The sequence below is a fragment of the Nipponia nippon genome, unplaced genomic scaffold (genome assembly GCF_047370975.1).
Source record: "Nipponia nippon isolate SJK-2023a ecotype South Korea unplaced genomic scaffold, ASM4737097v1 scaffold_4, whole genome shotgun sequence".
NCBI classification, from domain to species: Eukaryota; Metazoa; Chordata; class Aves; order Pelecaniformes; family Threskiornithidae; genus Nipponia; species Nipponia nippon.
This window is the reverse complement of record NW_028262358.1, coordinates 66,516,368-66,533,365: the sequence shown is the minus strand read 5'-3', so window position 1 is coordinate 66,533,365 and position 16,998 is coordinate 66,516,368. Positions and strand designations below refer to the sequence as shown.

The following is a 16,998-nucleotide window of genomic DNA, read 5'->3' as shown; positions in this document are numbered from 1 at the left end:
TTTTGTAATGAGTAGCTATGAAAATCATAAGTCTTTTTTGGCAGCTATCCGATTCTCTGAAAATAGAGCCACAAAAGGCTTTGCCACAGGTATATTATTTATGGAGAGTATATAAAGGCTTTGGTTGTAAAAATTAATTATGGGCCGAGCAACTCTCTTTGCTTTCTGCTTCATATTCTTAGCTAAACATAAGCTAACATCATGTCACTGCCATTGCTCTGCAAATTGTTTCTTTCTCACAGGACCAAAATTAAAACAAAAGCCACTTAAAATAGCAGCATAGTCAGAAAGGACAATGGCTTAAAAGGAAATTATTAGAAGTCAAGACAAGAAATGAGTTTTGCTTACAAATGTCATACCGAATCCAATATCCGGCAAGACCATGACTCCTATCTGTTCCTTATGCATAAGTACCAATAGCAAGGTATTAATAGATGAGCATTTAGCTTTGTAAGGGTTAATAAAAAATAATGGCAGTAGGTGGGTTGGGTGCATGAGATTCATGTTCTGACTAATTACAGGGGTGGTGAGCAAGGCAAAATGGAAGGTTTGAAACAAAACGAGTTCCATTCTGAAATGAGCTCCATCCTGATGCCATTTGTAGCTCATCAAACTGTAATTCTGCTCTTGACTGTAGCCTGTTCAGGGTTCAGTGACTGCTATTGTTGTCATCCTTCTCTTCACAGTCTTTCCTGTCAAATTATCGTATTTACCCTCTCTTTATGACCTAGGCCCAGGTCTATCCTATTCTCCCCCTGTTCTTTTGATTATTTTTCCTTTCTTTCCCCCTTTAATTTTACAGGATTACTTCCTGGCCTGCAGTTATCTGCATCTGCTAGCATATCAGCCCTTAAAGTGACAATACCCGGTGACCCCAGCAACAGAGGGTATCACAAGAATGGCTTTCTATCAGTGTTAGATTCTGCCTTTTCTTCATGTCTCCTTTGTCTACTTTGATCTTGAATTCTGTTCCCTGCTTTGATATTGATTCCTCGTCACATATCTCATTTCTTTGTCCCTTGTCTTTCTTTATCTCGTCTTTTGTCAGCCTCTTCCCTAATACCTCCTTTGGATGAACATAACCCTGGCACAAGGACATCTCTGGTTCCTCGTGACTTGGGTCCAAATCACAGGCCATGTTTCACCTTGCCCCTAAAATGGGTTAATTCTTTGATTGTTGCGGTTCACACATTTCAACTCATCCTAAGTGCTGTATCTGATTCTTGTCTCTATCCTTTAAACCTCTTTTTCATGTATATTTGCTTTATCCTTTGATTACAGTCCTCTGAACATAGGACACGGTTGCACAGGTCATCAAATCCATTCCTCCTGCCTTTTGCAGGCGAGTTTGTCATGGAACTACTTTCATAAATCTGCCAAGCTCTACTTTTAAATCAATTAAATTTTCTCCCTTTGCTCTCCTAACAAAAGGCTGTTTCCACACCTAAGGAGTAGAAACCATACTGCCTATACTGATTTGTATCTTGCTTATGCTCGTTTCCTTTTGTGACAATTCCATCCATTAACATCCCTGATATGCTTAGAACTCTTACATCTTACGTCTCACATCTTATTTTGCTAGGTTAAACAAATCAAACCCTTCTAATCTATGTGTCGCAGATAAGCTCTCCATTCCCCAGAGGCCTCTGTTCTGTTTAAGTCCAAATTAATTCTTCTTGAACATGGGTGATCATGATTCCCTATGATATCCTAGGTGGGATGCAACAGTACAACAGTACTCATTTTCATATCTTGACTGGAAATATTTTATCTGATCCTAGGGCTTATGTATCATAGAATCACAGAATCATAGAATAGTTTGGGTTGGAAGAGACCTTTAAAGGTCATCTAGTCCAATCCCCCTGCAATGAGCAGGGACTTCAACTAAATCAGGTTACTCAGAGCCCCATCCAACCTGACCTTGAATGTCTCCAGGGATGGGGCATCTACCACCTCTCTGGGCAACCTGTTCCAGTGTTTCACCACCCTCATCATAAAAAAATTCTTCCTTCTATCTAGTCTAAATCTACTCTCTTTTAGCTTAAAACCATTACCCCTTGTCCTATTGCAACAGGCCCTGCTAAGAAGTTTGTCCCCATCTTTCTTATAAGACCCCTTTAAGTACTGGAAGGCTGCAATAAGGTCTCCCCGCAGCCCTCTCTTCTCCAGGCTGAACAACCCCAACTCCCTCAGCCTTTCTTCATAGGAAAGGTGTTCCACCCCTCTGATCATTTTTGTGGCCCTCCTCTGGACCCACTCCAACAGGTCCGTGTCTTTCCTATGCTGAGGGCTCCAGAGCTGGATGCAGTACTCTAGACGGGGTCTCACCAGAGCAGAGTAGAGGCACTACTTGCTTATTTCATAGCTGCACCAATCTGGTGACTCAAAAATGCCTTGTGACTCACTGACTTCCACCCAGGTGTTTCGGGTTATATTCTCTATTGTTAATTCTCATAAGAAACTCTTACTTTTAGTCCTTATGTGCATGACCCTGGATCTTATAGCATTTAGTATCTTCTAATTTTCTGTACTTCAGTCATTGAGAATAAAAATTGTATAAATTCACATTGTATATACGTACACATAAATATATAAATTCATAACATACACATTGGTCTTCCCCAATCTTATTTTATCAGCAAAACTAATTAAAAATATCCCTCATTTTTATGCAAAGGTCATGAAAATATTAAGTGATATTTGTTCCTAGATGAGTCCTTACCTCATTCTCTCACATCCTTCTTTCAGTCCAGCAGTTCTCACCTCAGTACATACTATCATTATTGCCCCTTCAGGCAGTGCGATAGCTAAACAGCTTCATATCTATCTCTGTTCTGTCCAGCTTGTCATGGCCCCCAGTGCACCTACAGACTCTGCAGCCTCTTCTCCCCACTCCTATGGGTTTGGCTGCCTGTGCTCAAGGCCACCTCTGACCTGGCACAACCTTGTGTCAGGCAGTGGTGACAAACGTGATGTGTGAGGAAGAGCTTGGAGAAACCTTGTTGTTGCCTCCCTGCATTTAAGGAGTGGGTGCTGCATTAAAGCTCAAGCCCTTGCCCTCAGTCTCTGCCTGTGCTTTGCATCTCTGTGGCTCGCTTTGCACCTCACTGATCCTGACCCTGATTGACAGACTTGACTTGTGGCTTGACCTCACATCTGCCTACTCACTATGAACAGGTCTGGAGATCCGGACCCTTGGCTGATCCTGGTTATCATCAACAGACCTGCGCTTCCTGCATTCGGGTACTGTGGGATCAAGCCCTGCTGGCGAGGCCACTGCCCTGCCTACCTTGGTGTTGTCTTCATCTTCCAACTTGTCTCCCCTTTTGGAGCAGCTCCCTCCGGCTACTTCTTGACACAGTTCAGCATTTTATAGTACGAAATTATTTGCTGTGGTTCAGATGTGAAAAATAATGTTGATTTAATAAGCCAGCAGGTTATGCTGGCATATCTTGCTTCTCTGTGTCCCCAAACTATTAAAGTTTACAGCTCTGGTGTACAGTTACAGAGATGTCAGTGTTGGCTCTGACTGGTGATTAGGTACCTGGGTATGACAACAGTGCAGCTGAACTGAACGTAGGCTGAGTTCTTACAATGCCATCTCACATTAAACACCATGCAGGCTCAACAGCAGGAAAAGCCAATTTGAAGAAAAGGTCAGGTAAATAACGTATGTTGGGTTTAATGTTGGTGTAATATTGATATTTGGGGAAGTAGGGACCCCTACAACCAATCTGCTGTTGATCTTGAGTCATGGAGGTGTTTTGCAGATACATAAAAAGAGGAAAACATACTGAGACAGGCTCTGACAAAGTACTAGCTTTTGTTTTCAAGACTAACAGCAACCTGAGAAGCTGCAAAGGAAAGAAAGGCGGGTGCACGTTAAAAAAACAGCACTGGCAAGAGTGAATTTGACTCATCTTCGGGTATGAATAAAAAGCTTGTTAAGATAGTTTTGAACATAAAGTCAAAACTATAACCCATTTCAGTGCTGGTAAGTGATGAATCCATAGCTGAGCCTACTACCTGAGATCTTACGAGACCTGCTTTACGTAAAGCAGCAGAGGATCCCGCCTTCAGGCCTCACTTTCAGTTTCTGCAATCTGCTTCTGGAGTATTACCTCAAACTTGCAGCTCTCAGAGCCCTGGAAAGAATTTCTCCAGCTGGGGGAGTATGCAACTCGTGCTAGTATGGCTTTTATGCAGCAGCTGTCACTACACTGGCCTAATTCAACCAATAAATGTGTTTTTAGAATCAAACCAGTGTAGATGTAGTCAAATCCCTACCTATAAAACTGACACAGAATTCTCCAAGTTACAGGCGTATACTCAGGGTGAAGGAGTTTATTTATTGTACTTAGCAATTCACTAGCTTATTCCTCTTGTATATACGCACAATTCCTTGCAGTCAAAACATTTGTGTGAAGGGAACTGCAGGAAGAGAAGCATCCGGAAGAAATTAGTGACTGTACTGCTTGTATGGAAACACGTTATGGACTAAATAATAACAGTGAAAAAACTGTGGATAGTGTGATAAACACCGTCTCCCTCTCTGTCCCTCACAGCTCACTGACTGTGTATACTTCCACAACAAAGCAAAGAGTTGACAACATGAAAACCCATTATCAAGCTGAACCTTGAACCTGGGTTTCCCAGCAAGAAGTGCAGAAGGCCAGTACGTCATCTCTTGGCAAGAGGGCTGCAGTACTTTCCATTGACTTATGAGTGACAAATGGCCGAGCCGTATGAGAGCATTATTGTTGCCACCCCGCACTGGGGCAGCAGTTTCTAGAAGGCCGCGGAAGCAATGGGCGTCCGGTAAGCGGAATCCCAGCAGCAGAGCCCAGGCCATTTGGGGTGAAACCTCAGAAGTGAGCAGTCACTGTGAAGAGAAAGAACGAGTCTACTCAGGGCGGGATGACAGCGAGAGGAACAAGCAGGCTGTGTGGCTGGATGTACAGCCTATTACATGCAAAATGCTGCGTTCCCTGAATTTGGGGTTGGAGCAACAAAAAAATTTACCAACAGAAAAGGCTGTGGTTTGCCAGCTAAAATAGACAATCTATCAAACTCAGGCCTGCGCATACTTATCCCTCGCCTTGCTCAATGTTGACTTCAGCAAGTAAAGATGTGTTTGTACGCATGCATACTGAAGTATTTATGTCGGGAAATTTGTATAATTGCTTAAACTCTATGTGAAATACAAAGAATGTTCAGTTCGAAGCGCTGTGGTTCGAGATCTGTGAAGATGCAGTCATGCGAGTCAGAAACGGGCTGCCAGCGCAATCTTATTTTTGTGCCTTTGTGCGGATTCACTGTAAGTTCAGCCCCGCTCTCTTTTTCTGACGTTACGTATTTATTCAGTATGCTTATACGCAGGTTGGAAGCCTTGCTGTTCACTTCCTTCCATTATCAAAATTGGTTTTTATTGACTGTTTTAAAGTATTTTTTTTCTTTTAGGAAAACCACGCAATAGATTTTGCATCAGCATTTTATTTTAATGCAATGTTAATTTTTCCTTTATGCAGTAATATGGATTTTTCCCTGTCATATGTGGCTAGCGCTGACATACTACTCCCAGACACAGCAGGAAAAATGTATTTGGCTTATTTGCAATTCCAGTTTTCCGAATGCCTACCCAGAAAGCTTTTTTTTTTTCCCCACAGTACAGGTATTTTCATATCTCTCAGATAACTCGATAAATGTTTCATTTTGAAATTGTTAGGAAATTTCCAGGAAGGCTCCGCGTTGTTTTCTGATCCCCCGGGATCTGGCCCCTGCGAGCGCAGGGTGCCGGTGGCAGGCGGGACCCCGGCGACAGCGGGAGCGGCCGTTAGGGCGCGTGCCGCGGCCGTTGGAACGGCACGTGCCGCCCTCCTCGCGGGGCGCCTCGTGCGACTGGCGCCGAGAGGCGGGCGTTCGCTCTCCCGCCGCTACCTGGCCGCGCCTGAAGGGCGGGGGGAGCGCCCCGGGGAGCCTGCGGCGGCCTCTGCCCGCTCCTGCCGCCCCGGCTCCCGGCTTTACTCCCCCCGGGCGCCCACCGGCCCCTCTGGCTACCGCGGCTTCGCCTGCCCTCGGAGACGCGCCCGGCGCGGCGGGGCGGAGAGCGGCGGGGCAGGGGGCGGGGGGGCAGGGGTGTGTCCTGCTCCCTGCTCGGGGCACCGCGGTCTCCTCTCCTCTCTCGGACGGCGGCGGCTCACTCGCCTGGCCGGCCCGCGGCGGGACGAGCCAGCAGCTCGGCTGCCCAGGAGCCATGGCAGGGGAAAGTTTGCCGCTCCTTCTGCTCCTGGCGGCGCTCGGCAGCCGAGGCCAGCCGCCGCCGCCGCCGCCGCAAAGAGGTACAGGGGAGCGGGAGCCCGTGCCTCACTCGCCGCAGCCGGGGCCGCGGAGGACGTAGAGGGGGAGGCGACCTTGCCACCGGCTCGGGAGTCTTGTGGTGACGGGAGGGTCGGGGGGACAGCCTGACAAGTAACCCCCAGCCCGTAGAGGGGGTCCCCGGCAGAGGAGCGCTGCCGGGGCACCACCGCTGGCACATCGGCCGGGCCGAGGAGGGCTGCTGTGGCGCCGGGAGCGCAGCCCTCGGTCGGGGCGGCGGGCTCCCACCCCGCCGAGCGGCGGCCGCCCCGCTGCCGCCGCCCCGCCCCGCCCCGGGCAGGGCCGCCCGGCTCCGCGGGCGCTGCTGCCGCGGCCCTGGCCGCGTACCTGCCGGGGAGATGGGCTGCGACCCCCCCTTATGCTCTGCCTCCCACTCGCTCTTCCCCGTTAACTGTCACACACGCGGTTTTATTAAGAGGCAAAGTCACGGATCAGAGCATAGCGGATGAGCTGCATTGTGACTGAACACGGAGGGACAAGTCATGCTTAACTATTATTATAGTTTAGGGATGGCTGGACGACATGTCCTTGTCCCCGAAGCGTCAGATAGTCTTTGCGGGCTAATCTGTTGGCAGCCCTCTGCCCGCGTTGTGCCTGTCTCTCGGCATCTCTGTGATTAGGGGAAGTTTGGTAGGCTGTATTGAAACAAATGTGGGGCTGCTCGGCCTGCTTTTACTTAGGGTGATGCACTTATCCAGTAACAAAGCTTTTCTCGATGTTAAAAACTAACCACGACCAGAATGGGAACAGCATCAATTCTATTCTACACGAGTAGTCCATGTCTAACACATAGAATCATCTGCCATTATACAGTGTTTAGGTGTGTTGACACTAAGTGTTGTTTTGTTTGTTTGCTTTTTCAATTAGTGTAAGGTGGAAAGATCAAAAAGGGTGATGTACAGATATGGGAGAAATAAACTGTAATAAATTTATCAACTGTCATAGGAAATCCTTAAAACCATTCTTCAGCTCACAGTATTCCTCCTGGTGCCTGCATTTGCTGCCCTTTACATTTTTAGCCTTGCTAAAAAGAATTTAGTAAGGAGATACCATGGGTGTGTTAAAATAAAACTAATTCAAGCCACTGGAATAACAGCTAGCTTCTATTTGACCGTGATGTCACACTATAGGCTGAACACTTTGGGTTAGGAATTTTTAGGGTTTAGGATTTACTTTGGAAAACATGATGCACTGTCATTTCATGAAAAAAGTGTCTCAAGCAGCTGACTCCTTAATACTAATTTTACTGTGTGAGGATAAATGAGAGTTGATCAAGTATCTGTGTAGATAAAAACTCATCCAGAATTAGACTGTGTTTAGATGATGACTTATTGGTAAACATTGAAGACGGAGATTTTAAAAGTAGAGCATTTAAAATAGTACATCATGCACTTTCCTCTTTCTTTTTTTTTTTCTTTTTCTTTTTTTCCTCTGCCAGCTAATTCATTTTTTCATCTAGAAAAATACTGAGTTGGCATTTCTTTTAATATTCTCTCACTCACATGCACACACAGAGACACTTCTGGAGAATGTCCTTTTCTTTATGCAGTGTCTTCTTTTTTTAACCTCTGCAGTGAAGGGATATGATAATTATTTTCCTTTTAAATGAGAAGTGGATGTCTTGGGTGTTCATCTGCTGCATCATTGGTATTATGTTATAACTGAGTTCTGGTGATTCTGTGAGGAGCACTAGGACTTTTAATTGACAGTTCATGATGTGATGATGGGATCTTCTAAATCTCACAGTTGAATTCAGGTGCTGGCCTGCCAAATTTTTAAGCTATTTAGTGTCTTCTAAATTTCTTTCTAAGATCTGTTAGAGCTGCTAGGAGGTGCTAGTACTATGTAGATGTCGCTGTGTGGCCCAGGCAAAGAGGTAATGAACTCCTCTCTAATGCAAAAAGTTTGAAAAGTCTGACTTCACTGAAGTCCTGGGGGATTTTTAATGTGTACAAGAATGTTATTAGACCCATGGTTTATACCTTTCGACTTACAACTTTTGTTTTTCCACTAAATAGTTATTTGGTAATAACTAACGCTGGATGGTAAATATTTCTCTCTTAATTGTAAGCACCAGTCAGATGTCTGTGGAGAAAATTATGTAACATTGCTGCAATGCTTTGAAAACCAGTATTTGAGACATCACAATGAATTCCCATGTTGTTTTTTAGAACAGAACAGTTCAAGAACATTTTGCACCTCAAAGATGAGAACAGTCTGTAATTCTGGTTTGGTTTTTTTTTGTTTGTTTTTGATTGTTTGTTGGTGTTTTTTTTAATTTTTTTTTATTTTTAAGTTGGTAGAAGATTTACTGTGGTCAGGAACCTGGAGTTAATTTTAAGGTTGGTTTTTTTTTTCAGCTACATGTTATTTGTTCTTCTGTTGTTTGAACACTAAGTAGTCATGTAGAATTTCTCATAAAATTGAAGAATCAGAACCAGAAAGGCATGTGCATTCTATAACAGTGTTTCTTAAAGGTATGCATAACTTGCAGTTAAGGCAAAAGTACTGAAGGGCTGTATAATGTTCCTTTTGAATCTTGAACCTTGGTTCATCCTCTTTCCTGTGGAATGTGAGAGAAACAAAACAGTAGTAGTTTAGAAAGGAATAAAAAATTTGCTTTTGATCTTGAAGAATTCATCCTTTTATTAAAAGGTCTAAGTATCTCTTATTGGAGAGAACTGAAGCTATGTATCTGTGAAAGGTGTGAATAGTAGGGGCAGGGCTAAGGAGCATACACTGTGCAGTAACTTGATCTGTGGTGTCAGCTGCTGGCATCAGCGGAGATAACTCATGGAGTACAGGTGTTTCTCAGCATCTCACGAATCGAAAGTGTAAGCTGACTCCACCAGCTGACGTATATAGGATGCTTATAAAGTCAAAGTGAAATTTCTCACTTGAAAGAGAAATGAGGGGTGAATGTCAGCCCAGTGTTAGCAGAATATGAGTGGTGCCAGTCTGTTAGGCAATGGATGGTGGCTGGTTGGTCAATATTTTAAAGTCTGTCTTTAGATGTAGGTTTTTGAAATGAGTTTTCAGAGTTGAGTTCAAAACTGTTCTTTCTGTGTTATCTCATGGAAATGAGGAGTTACAAGATTCCTTCCCGTATGCATATTGTACACTGTACTCTGAAAAGTCAGGAGAGATAATGGGACATAATTTTAATATTTCACATATTAAGATTGAAGAATGTTCTGTGGACTTAGATTCTCTGTTTCTGGAGACAAAAAAAGAGATGCTTTGCTAATGTAATCTGGTAAAGCAAAAGTTAAGTCTCTTATTTCTTTATAGGGACCTCTCTGGAGTAAGGTCAGTTTTTAAAAATGATATCCCCTCCCTCCCCTCTAGCTGTAATCTTGATATAGAAAGCATATCCATCATGGTTGATGGCATTTAACCATTCAAAACATTCTGCTGACTTTATTTGGAGGATGGTGCTTGTAAATGATTTAGTTGGTATTGGAAAGAATAACGTTGGTAAATTTGCATTCTACTCTCCTGAGAGAACAAGGCTTAGGTGATTGCTGTGTTTATCAGCTTGTTATCACCTAAATAAATTTTGAAGCTGTTGTCCATTATCAACCAAATTTGAAAGCAATGTAGAAATCTCTCAGGTAATCACTGAAAATCAATGGCTATTTGGGAGAAAGAGCCCCAAAGTACTTTCTCTTCTGCAAGAGGAAAGGTAGAATTTAGCCATTATCTAAACCATTCAGTGTGGTTAGTCAACATATTGTGGGGCTCCTGCCTCGAGAATGTGAAGGAGAATATGTCTGTTGTGGAGGGTGGGGGTCTTACAATCTGTAAAATTCTGTGTATGTTTTTTTAAAAAAAGGTGTTTAATCCAATTTCAGGACTTTATAACAGATAACAAGCCTTGTTCACTGAAGGTATACTGCAGTGTAGTATGTTCTATGTATACCCTTTTTACATTCATTCTATATGCTACCAAATGTTTTTGCAGATAAACTTGGTGATCTGGAAATTAGGACTTTTGTATCTTTTTTATTATTATTTTTTTTACATGTATGGATACAAGACAGATATTGATCAGTTCTAGAAACTCTTAGGAGTATTTAGTGCTGCCCCATCAATAGGGATTAACCAGCCCCAATTTTAGGAGATGCTGCTCTCAGAAATATGTTGTGATCACTTGCAACTTTTTACTTTAAAGTTGTTGTCCATGTTATTTTCTTATAGTTTAATAACTGGTTGAGAAAGTGAAAGCAGAGGGTATTAATATGTGTTTCAGGTTTAGAGTGTGAGAAAGGAAAACATAGTAATTAAAGGCCAGCCTAAGGTATTTGGAATAGGTAGAATTGCCCAGACTGACTGGATACATGAATGTGTGTGTTTTTTGTGTATATGCTTTAACTTGAAATAACCACAATCAAACTGAATGAGGTAGGTCTTGTACAAGAATGTGTGAATTTCTCCAAGCAACAAATAAAAACGTAAGACGCACTTTATGTTTAAACCCCTTATTATTAACTTTTCCTCCTACAAGTTTTTTACACAAGTCTTTCTTATTAGGCTTGAAATACTAAAGTCAGAACAGTGATTCTTTAACCTGTTCCAAAAATCCACTTTAAAATAATACAGCAAACAATCATTTTTAATTAATTCAGGCTGGAGGAAGGAATCCGCCCACACATGTTCTAATGTCTTATCCAGCTACTTGGACTGACAGTTTTGGAGATTATAGTATTTTGGAATAAGAGGCAGCATGAATTCCTGGTGCAGGGTTGTTTGTTTTTTGTTTTTTTTTTTTCCTTTTTTTTTTCCCTTTTTTTTTTTTTTTTTACCCTGAAGTCCAGACTGCTTATATTTGTAGGTCAGGAATGGTAACAGGACACAAATACATACAAACATGAACCAGTGTGTATACCTGATTATGTCCTTTTCTTTCCCAACTTTTTTCTTAGATAGTAAGCCCTTAATTAATGGATATTTTGCTTCCTGAATGAGAGTTCTGTCTAGAATATCTGAGAGTTTCTATGTCACACACTAAAAACTCAGGCCACACTAACAATAGTACAGACCAAATCTTGCTTGTAGATGTAAAATACAGACAAATATGTTATGTTTGCTAAACTTTCTATTAACTCCATCCATGTCTTTGAAACAGGAAAGGGAATTCCTTAATGTTTGCCAATAAAGCTAGTTCATGAGCTGGCTCTTGCTAATGACTACATGTTATTCTCCTGTACCAGCTGCTGTAGTTGATAGCTGATTCCTAGTTCCTGCTTTTCTGCAGTTTTGATGTTCTCGATCCAAAAATATAGATAAGGGAGGTACCAAAGAAAATGGCAATGATTTTTGGAGCACTTCTGTACCATGGATAAGGTAGAGATTAGACCTTCTTTTTTTATTATTTTTTTAGGATTTATTTTGATTAGAAAAAATGATAAGATTTCCAGAAAAAAGTAACTTGAATTCTTTGTTTTGAGAAATAACAAAGATGTCTCAGGATTCTTGCAAAACTCAAAACAAATAGCTGTTACTATGCTCAATTTTTCAGCAGTTACACTCCATTAGTTACACCTTAGCATCACAAGGATTTTCCTAGGACTCTGCTCCCTGCCAGATTCCTCTAGCAGACATTATCTTTGAATCAGACCTTGTAATAACATTAGACTGTAAAGCAGCTGTAGCAGCATTATGCCAGGGAACTCTTGTGAAACCTCAGGAAGAATAATGAACATTCCTGCAGAGTGGATTATCCAAATACCATTACAACGTCTTGTTCTGTCCCAACTGACGTGTATCTACTACTGTCATAATTCATGGATTTAAGATGTAATGAAAAAAATTACCAAAAAGTGAACAAAATAGGCTTTTAAAAATATTTTTATAGCTGCATCTTTTTTTTTTTTTAATGGCAAATGACTATATCTTGTCATTCTTCATCTACCCCAATGAGTGGAGGCAGTCTTTGAGGTCAATTAGAAAGAATCAGAAGAATTCTTCATCAGAAAAGTCTGGAAAGTGCCTCTAAACATACTGTATATTTCCCACTGCTATGGGAAAATGGAGCAAAGCTGGGGGTTGGCAATCAGGAACTTAGAGGTGCAAGAAAGAAAAATCAGAAGCACTGTTTTTCTGCACACTTCCAGTGAGAGTGAGAGTTGATTTAGGATTTAATTTGGTTTTCTACGTATACACCAGCTCCTCAGATGAACCCTGAGAGTTTCATATGCCACTTTCACTCGGGCTACCTTTAGGTTTCAATGGAAGATGCTGAATGTGGCAATGTATTCCTGTGTTTATGCTAGCTGCTCAACAGTCTGGAATCCTGTTCCACAGAAATGTCTGGATAATCTCTATTACAGGGACATGCATTATATATTAACTTTCCTAGAGTATATCCTGCACTGAATGCAGAACTACTGCCATACCTTTGTTGCTGAAAAACTTTTAGGCTGGGAGAAGGAATAAATAAATAGCATTATTTGTACATATTGCTACGTTTCTAAATACGTATGATAAAATACTGTGTTGCAGTGATAAATATTTTGTGCATTTTCTAAACCCATCTGCAATGGTAGGGAATACGAGCAGTCTGGATTCCTCTGAAAGCCAGAGAGCTCTACGAAGCAAGAAGAAATCCATGCCTTTTAAAGAATGCAAAGTAGCATAAATAAAACATACAGAGCTTTTGAATTTGATATTTGAAACCACCAGGAATAGAACATGTATGTTTGTGCAAATCCCAGAGCTGGTGATTTGAGTGTGATGCAGTTGCACATCTGATTTAAGTTGTGTGAATTATGCATGCATTTTTTTGTAGTGGCAACAAAAAGATGATTGCAGAGCATCAAAAGTACACTTCATGTGTTTAACCCTGAGCCATCATTGACAATACTTGAATGTGTTAATGTTACCTGAAAAAAATAAATTCTTGGTACCATTTCATCCTTGTGGATATTATTTTAGTCACCTTTTACGACAATTGTGGAAAAACCCCAGTTGTGAATATAAGAATTCCCATACACAGTACATGGCATAAAACAGAGCACGTTTCTCATTGGCTTTTGATTTTGGTATAATTGGAGAATATTTTCTAGTAATCATCCCCTTTTAAAGAAGAATGAGCCCTCACACAAAATGTTTTCTTTACCATGGGAAAAACCCCCACACATTTAATTGAAAAATATATTTGTAATATGCACACTGAATTCTTCTCTTAAGCACAGTGTCTTTCTACAGATGGGCACAGCCTTCTAAATTAGTTCCATTGTATTAAGGTTGTGTGTTGTGTGGGTTTAGGGTCTGTATAAGTGTGCTTCTCCCTCCTAGTCACTTTTGATATGCTTACATAGTAAATATGGCAAATATTTTCTAAATTCACAGTAGGTGGGAAGCTTTTACATGCATACCCCATAATCACTGATTATGCATGCAGCTTCAGTTTCCTCCCCCAGCTGCAGCTTTGACATGGAGAATAAGGCAGTCATTTGCCAGCAAAACTAATAGTTAAATGCTTGTATCAACTTCATAGCTTGTTAACTAGAGGGGAAAATGCACTGAGCCTGCTTGCCATATTGGTAGGAGTTGTTTAAAAGTGACTTTGAAGCTCATAGTTTAGTTGTTGAAAGAACTTCTGTGGCATAGAAAAGTGATGGGAAAAAACACAACAACAATGACAATAATAGCAATCATCATCAAGAGCTTGGGTCAGTTCTTGGGGAAATTAGGCACTGTCCCAGAAGAATAAAGTGGAACTCGAGTTGTTACACTGAGTCATTTGTCTATTCATTGAAGATACACCTTATCCTTTGGTCAATGTTGTTACTCTCATTATTTCTCTTCTGGCTGTCCTTCTTAGATGATAGTACCTAAAAGGATCAATGGATGCAGCTGTGTTGTAATGTATTGGTTCTTCATGATACTAACACATCTATGGCTGTTTGTACAGTACTTTGCTTCTACTTGCAATATCTGTTTGTCCCAAAATATCTATTTAAAACTTCTGTGATTCCAAGGTGGTGACAGGTTTTTATGCAACTACTTGTTTTGCTGGTCTGCTTTTTGCCTTCACCTGTTGTCTTTCATCTTCATTAAGTCCCATAATATAACTCAAAATAGTAAAATTACATGTATGCCACTAGTAAGAGAGAGATCAGTGCTTGGTTTAGTGTGTTACTTTGGACAGAGAGTAAAACTGTGTGTATAGCTCTTTGCACAGTGTTTCTATGTTTTTCCTTATCTATACAAAATCTGTTTTTTATTTTAGTAATTTGTGCCTTTTAATTTGAACACATAGCTTGCTGATACATGTACAGTTTGACAGTGTTCATCTTAAAAATATTGCTTGAGGAACATAAGGTACTTTTTGAGGGGAAAAGTTTGGGAGAGAAGGCTGTTTATGTCTGTCTGTAAGAATGAAAATAAAATTAGTTAGATATTCTGTTGGGTTACTGCTAATAAACCAAGCTTTTTGCTTCAGGAGTTGACCTTTGCTGATGTTAAGCCTTCTCTTTGTATTCCAGGCTCTTCAGGATTAAAATAGAAGTGCCATATATACAGAAGGTGATATGGTGCTGGATCACATGTGTAAAGTAGTTCAAGAGAAAAATTTGATGATGAGCAAACTGGTGAAAGATATACAGTAATTTCTGATTGTGGTTAGCATTACAGAGGACACAGACAGCTAATGCCCTCAGGGTTTTGATCTAAACAGCAGATACAGGAGGATAGAAATGCAGATTTATTAAATTATCAACTCTGGGTATAGGATTTGTTGTTGGCATGAAAATGTTTGTGGAATCAGCTTAGATATAGATTGGTTAAGGCTGATGGGTGGTATCAGCTCAGTAGCTCTAGGGGAAATAGGTATTTGAATCTGAGATTTATGGAAGGATGTAAAGAACTTGGTGTGAAAGTGCTGATAGAGTAATGACATTATATAACTGATTGTTGAACAGGTTACATGAACAGCCTCATTAGAGGGGAAATGGAAACTGTCAAATATGGTGCTAATATTTAAAAAGGCCTCATACAGTGATCTTGTAACTATAGTTTTGGAACTGAACACATTTGTAGACACGATAAAGAATAGAATTAGTAAATGCATGGATAAATATGTTGTGCTGCCAAGAGCCAGAGTGGCTTTTGTGTATTATATGGGTAAGCCTTCAAAGAATTTGTATTAGGCATATTAATAAGGTCTATTATAGTAGACTTGGGTTTTCAGAAGGGCATTTGAGAATATGCCGGAGTACCTTAAAGTATGGTATCATAGAAAAAAAGGAAAGAACTCCATTTATGGAAGAATTCACAAGGGTTTTGACAAAGTATATGCCTGGCTGGGATGGAATTAGTCTTAAATTGAATTGATAGATATGAACATTAGTTGTACTGGAAGTTCTTCAGTAATTTGTTGTAATACTAGTAGTAGTCTGCAGAGCCTTTTTCCTTCAATTAACATGAGAAAATGCAACATTCAGTTAAACGGGGTGCAGGCAGTTTCTTATGGCTCAGTTACTAAAGATCCAGTAAGTAGCAAGTGTTCTGCCTTATCTAACTGTAAGCTGCTATGAGTCCTCAGGAATTCCAGTTCTACAGATGATCATTTATAGACCATCGCTTTTCATGTGAATCTCTCCATCTCTAGGGAAGATGGGATAATTTGTAGGCAGTCTGCTTCAAAAATGGTGAAATCTGTTGTAGCTTGAATGTAGACTCTGCTTTTAATCTTCTACCTCAGTTCTGTGCATTTGTGAAACAAACCAGTTGCACATTTCTAATGCAAGAAATTCTCATTGTCTCACTTTTCCTTCATTTTAGTTGTAAATATTTTCATAGGAAGACTTATGCCTGGAAACATGAAGAATCATAGCACAGAAAATTCCACTGCAGAGGCAGTTTGAATAAGTTAGGAAAAGTAAGGCTTAAACAGTTTTGATATAAGTTGTTGCCCTAGCTTGTTGGTAAATGCAAAGTGAAAACAACCCCTACTATAATGCATGCATAATGTGGACTTTAACTACTACCTCTCTTCCTCTGTTATTACCAGTCTTCATTTATATTTATATGTTGCTGTTATGACAACAGAGAGTTTTTTTCCCAGTAACTGTTGCATGGGCTATCAGTTTTGTGCAAAAGAAGCTGAGTGGCTGAGTAGTGTGTGCCTAAGATGACTTCACAGACCCCCACGGTCAAATGTGATCGGAGGAGCATTTATACTGCTCAGGTGCATGGCTTTGAACATGGTATGTGTGAAGGGCACTGTTTTAGACTCTTCTTGTCCCATAGAATAGAGCTGTTTCTAGGAATTAGAAGGAATTTTGGCTGCACGGTATGAAAATAAATATTTCCAATTGGTTGGAAATACATTGATGGATTAATCCATTAATTGATCTAAGTACCTCTGTAATATAACATTTAGTTTCAAAGTGAGTCAACATTATTAAGACAATCTAGAATAAGACGAAATGACTCTGCTCAATCTGTTTCATAAACTTGAGTAATTATTAAATTTCATGGTAAAAAGCCATTATATTCTGCACAGCAGACCTTTAAATCACTTCTGGAGTTAGTTTAAAAATGTAGCATCTGTCTACAGTATGACAGTTCCTGTACAATTATTTTCTGGAAGTGAAACAAAATTTATGTATTCCC

At 40.7% G+C, this 16,998-nt stretch overlaps 1 protein-coding gene across 5 annotated transcripts in view; it reads left to right on the top strand.

Annotated features, from left to right (window-relative positions):
* The first annotated feature begins 6,193 nt into the window (after positions 1-6,193).
* The window catches only part of LAMA2 (laminin subunit alpha 2), a 373,593-nt gene continuing 362,788 nt past the window's right edge, over positions 6,194-16,998 (top strand). For all 5 annotated transcript variants that reach the window (XM_087775778.1, XM_087775777.1, XM_087775776.1 and 2 more), the window contains exon 1: positions 6,194-6,338. In XM_087775778.1, coding sequence (XP_087631904.1) covers positions 6,254-6,338 — 85 coding nt within the window. In that variant the 5' untranslated portion in view covers positions 6,194-6,253. The remainder of the gene's footprint in view (positions 6,339-16,998) is intronic.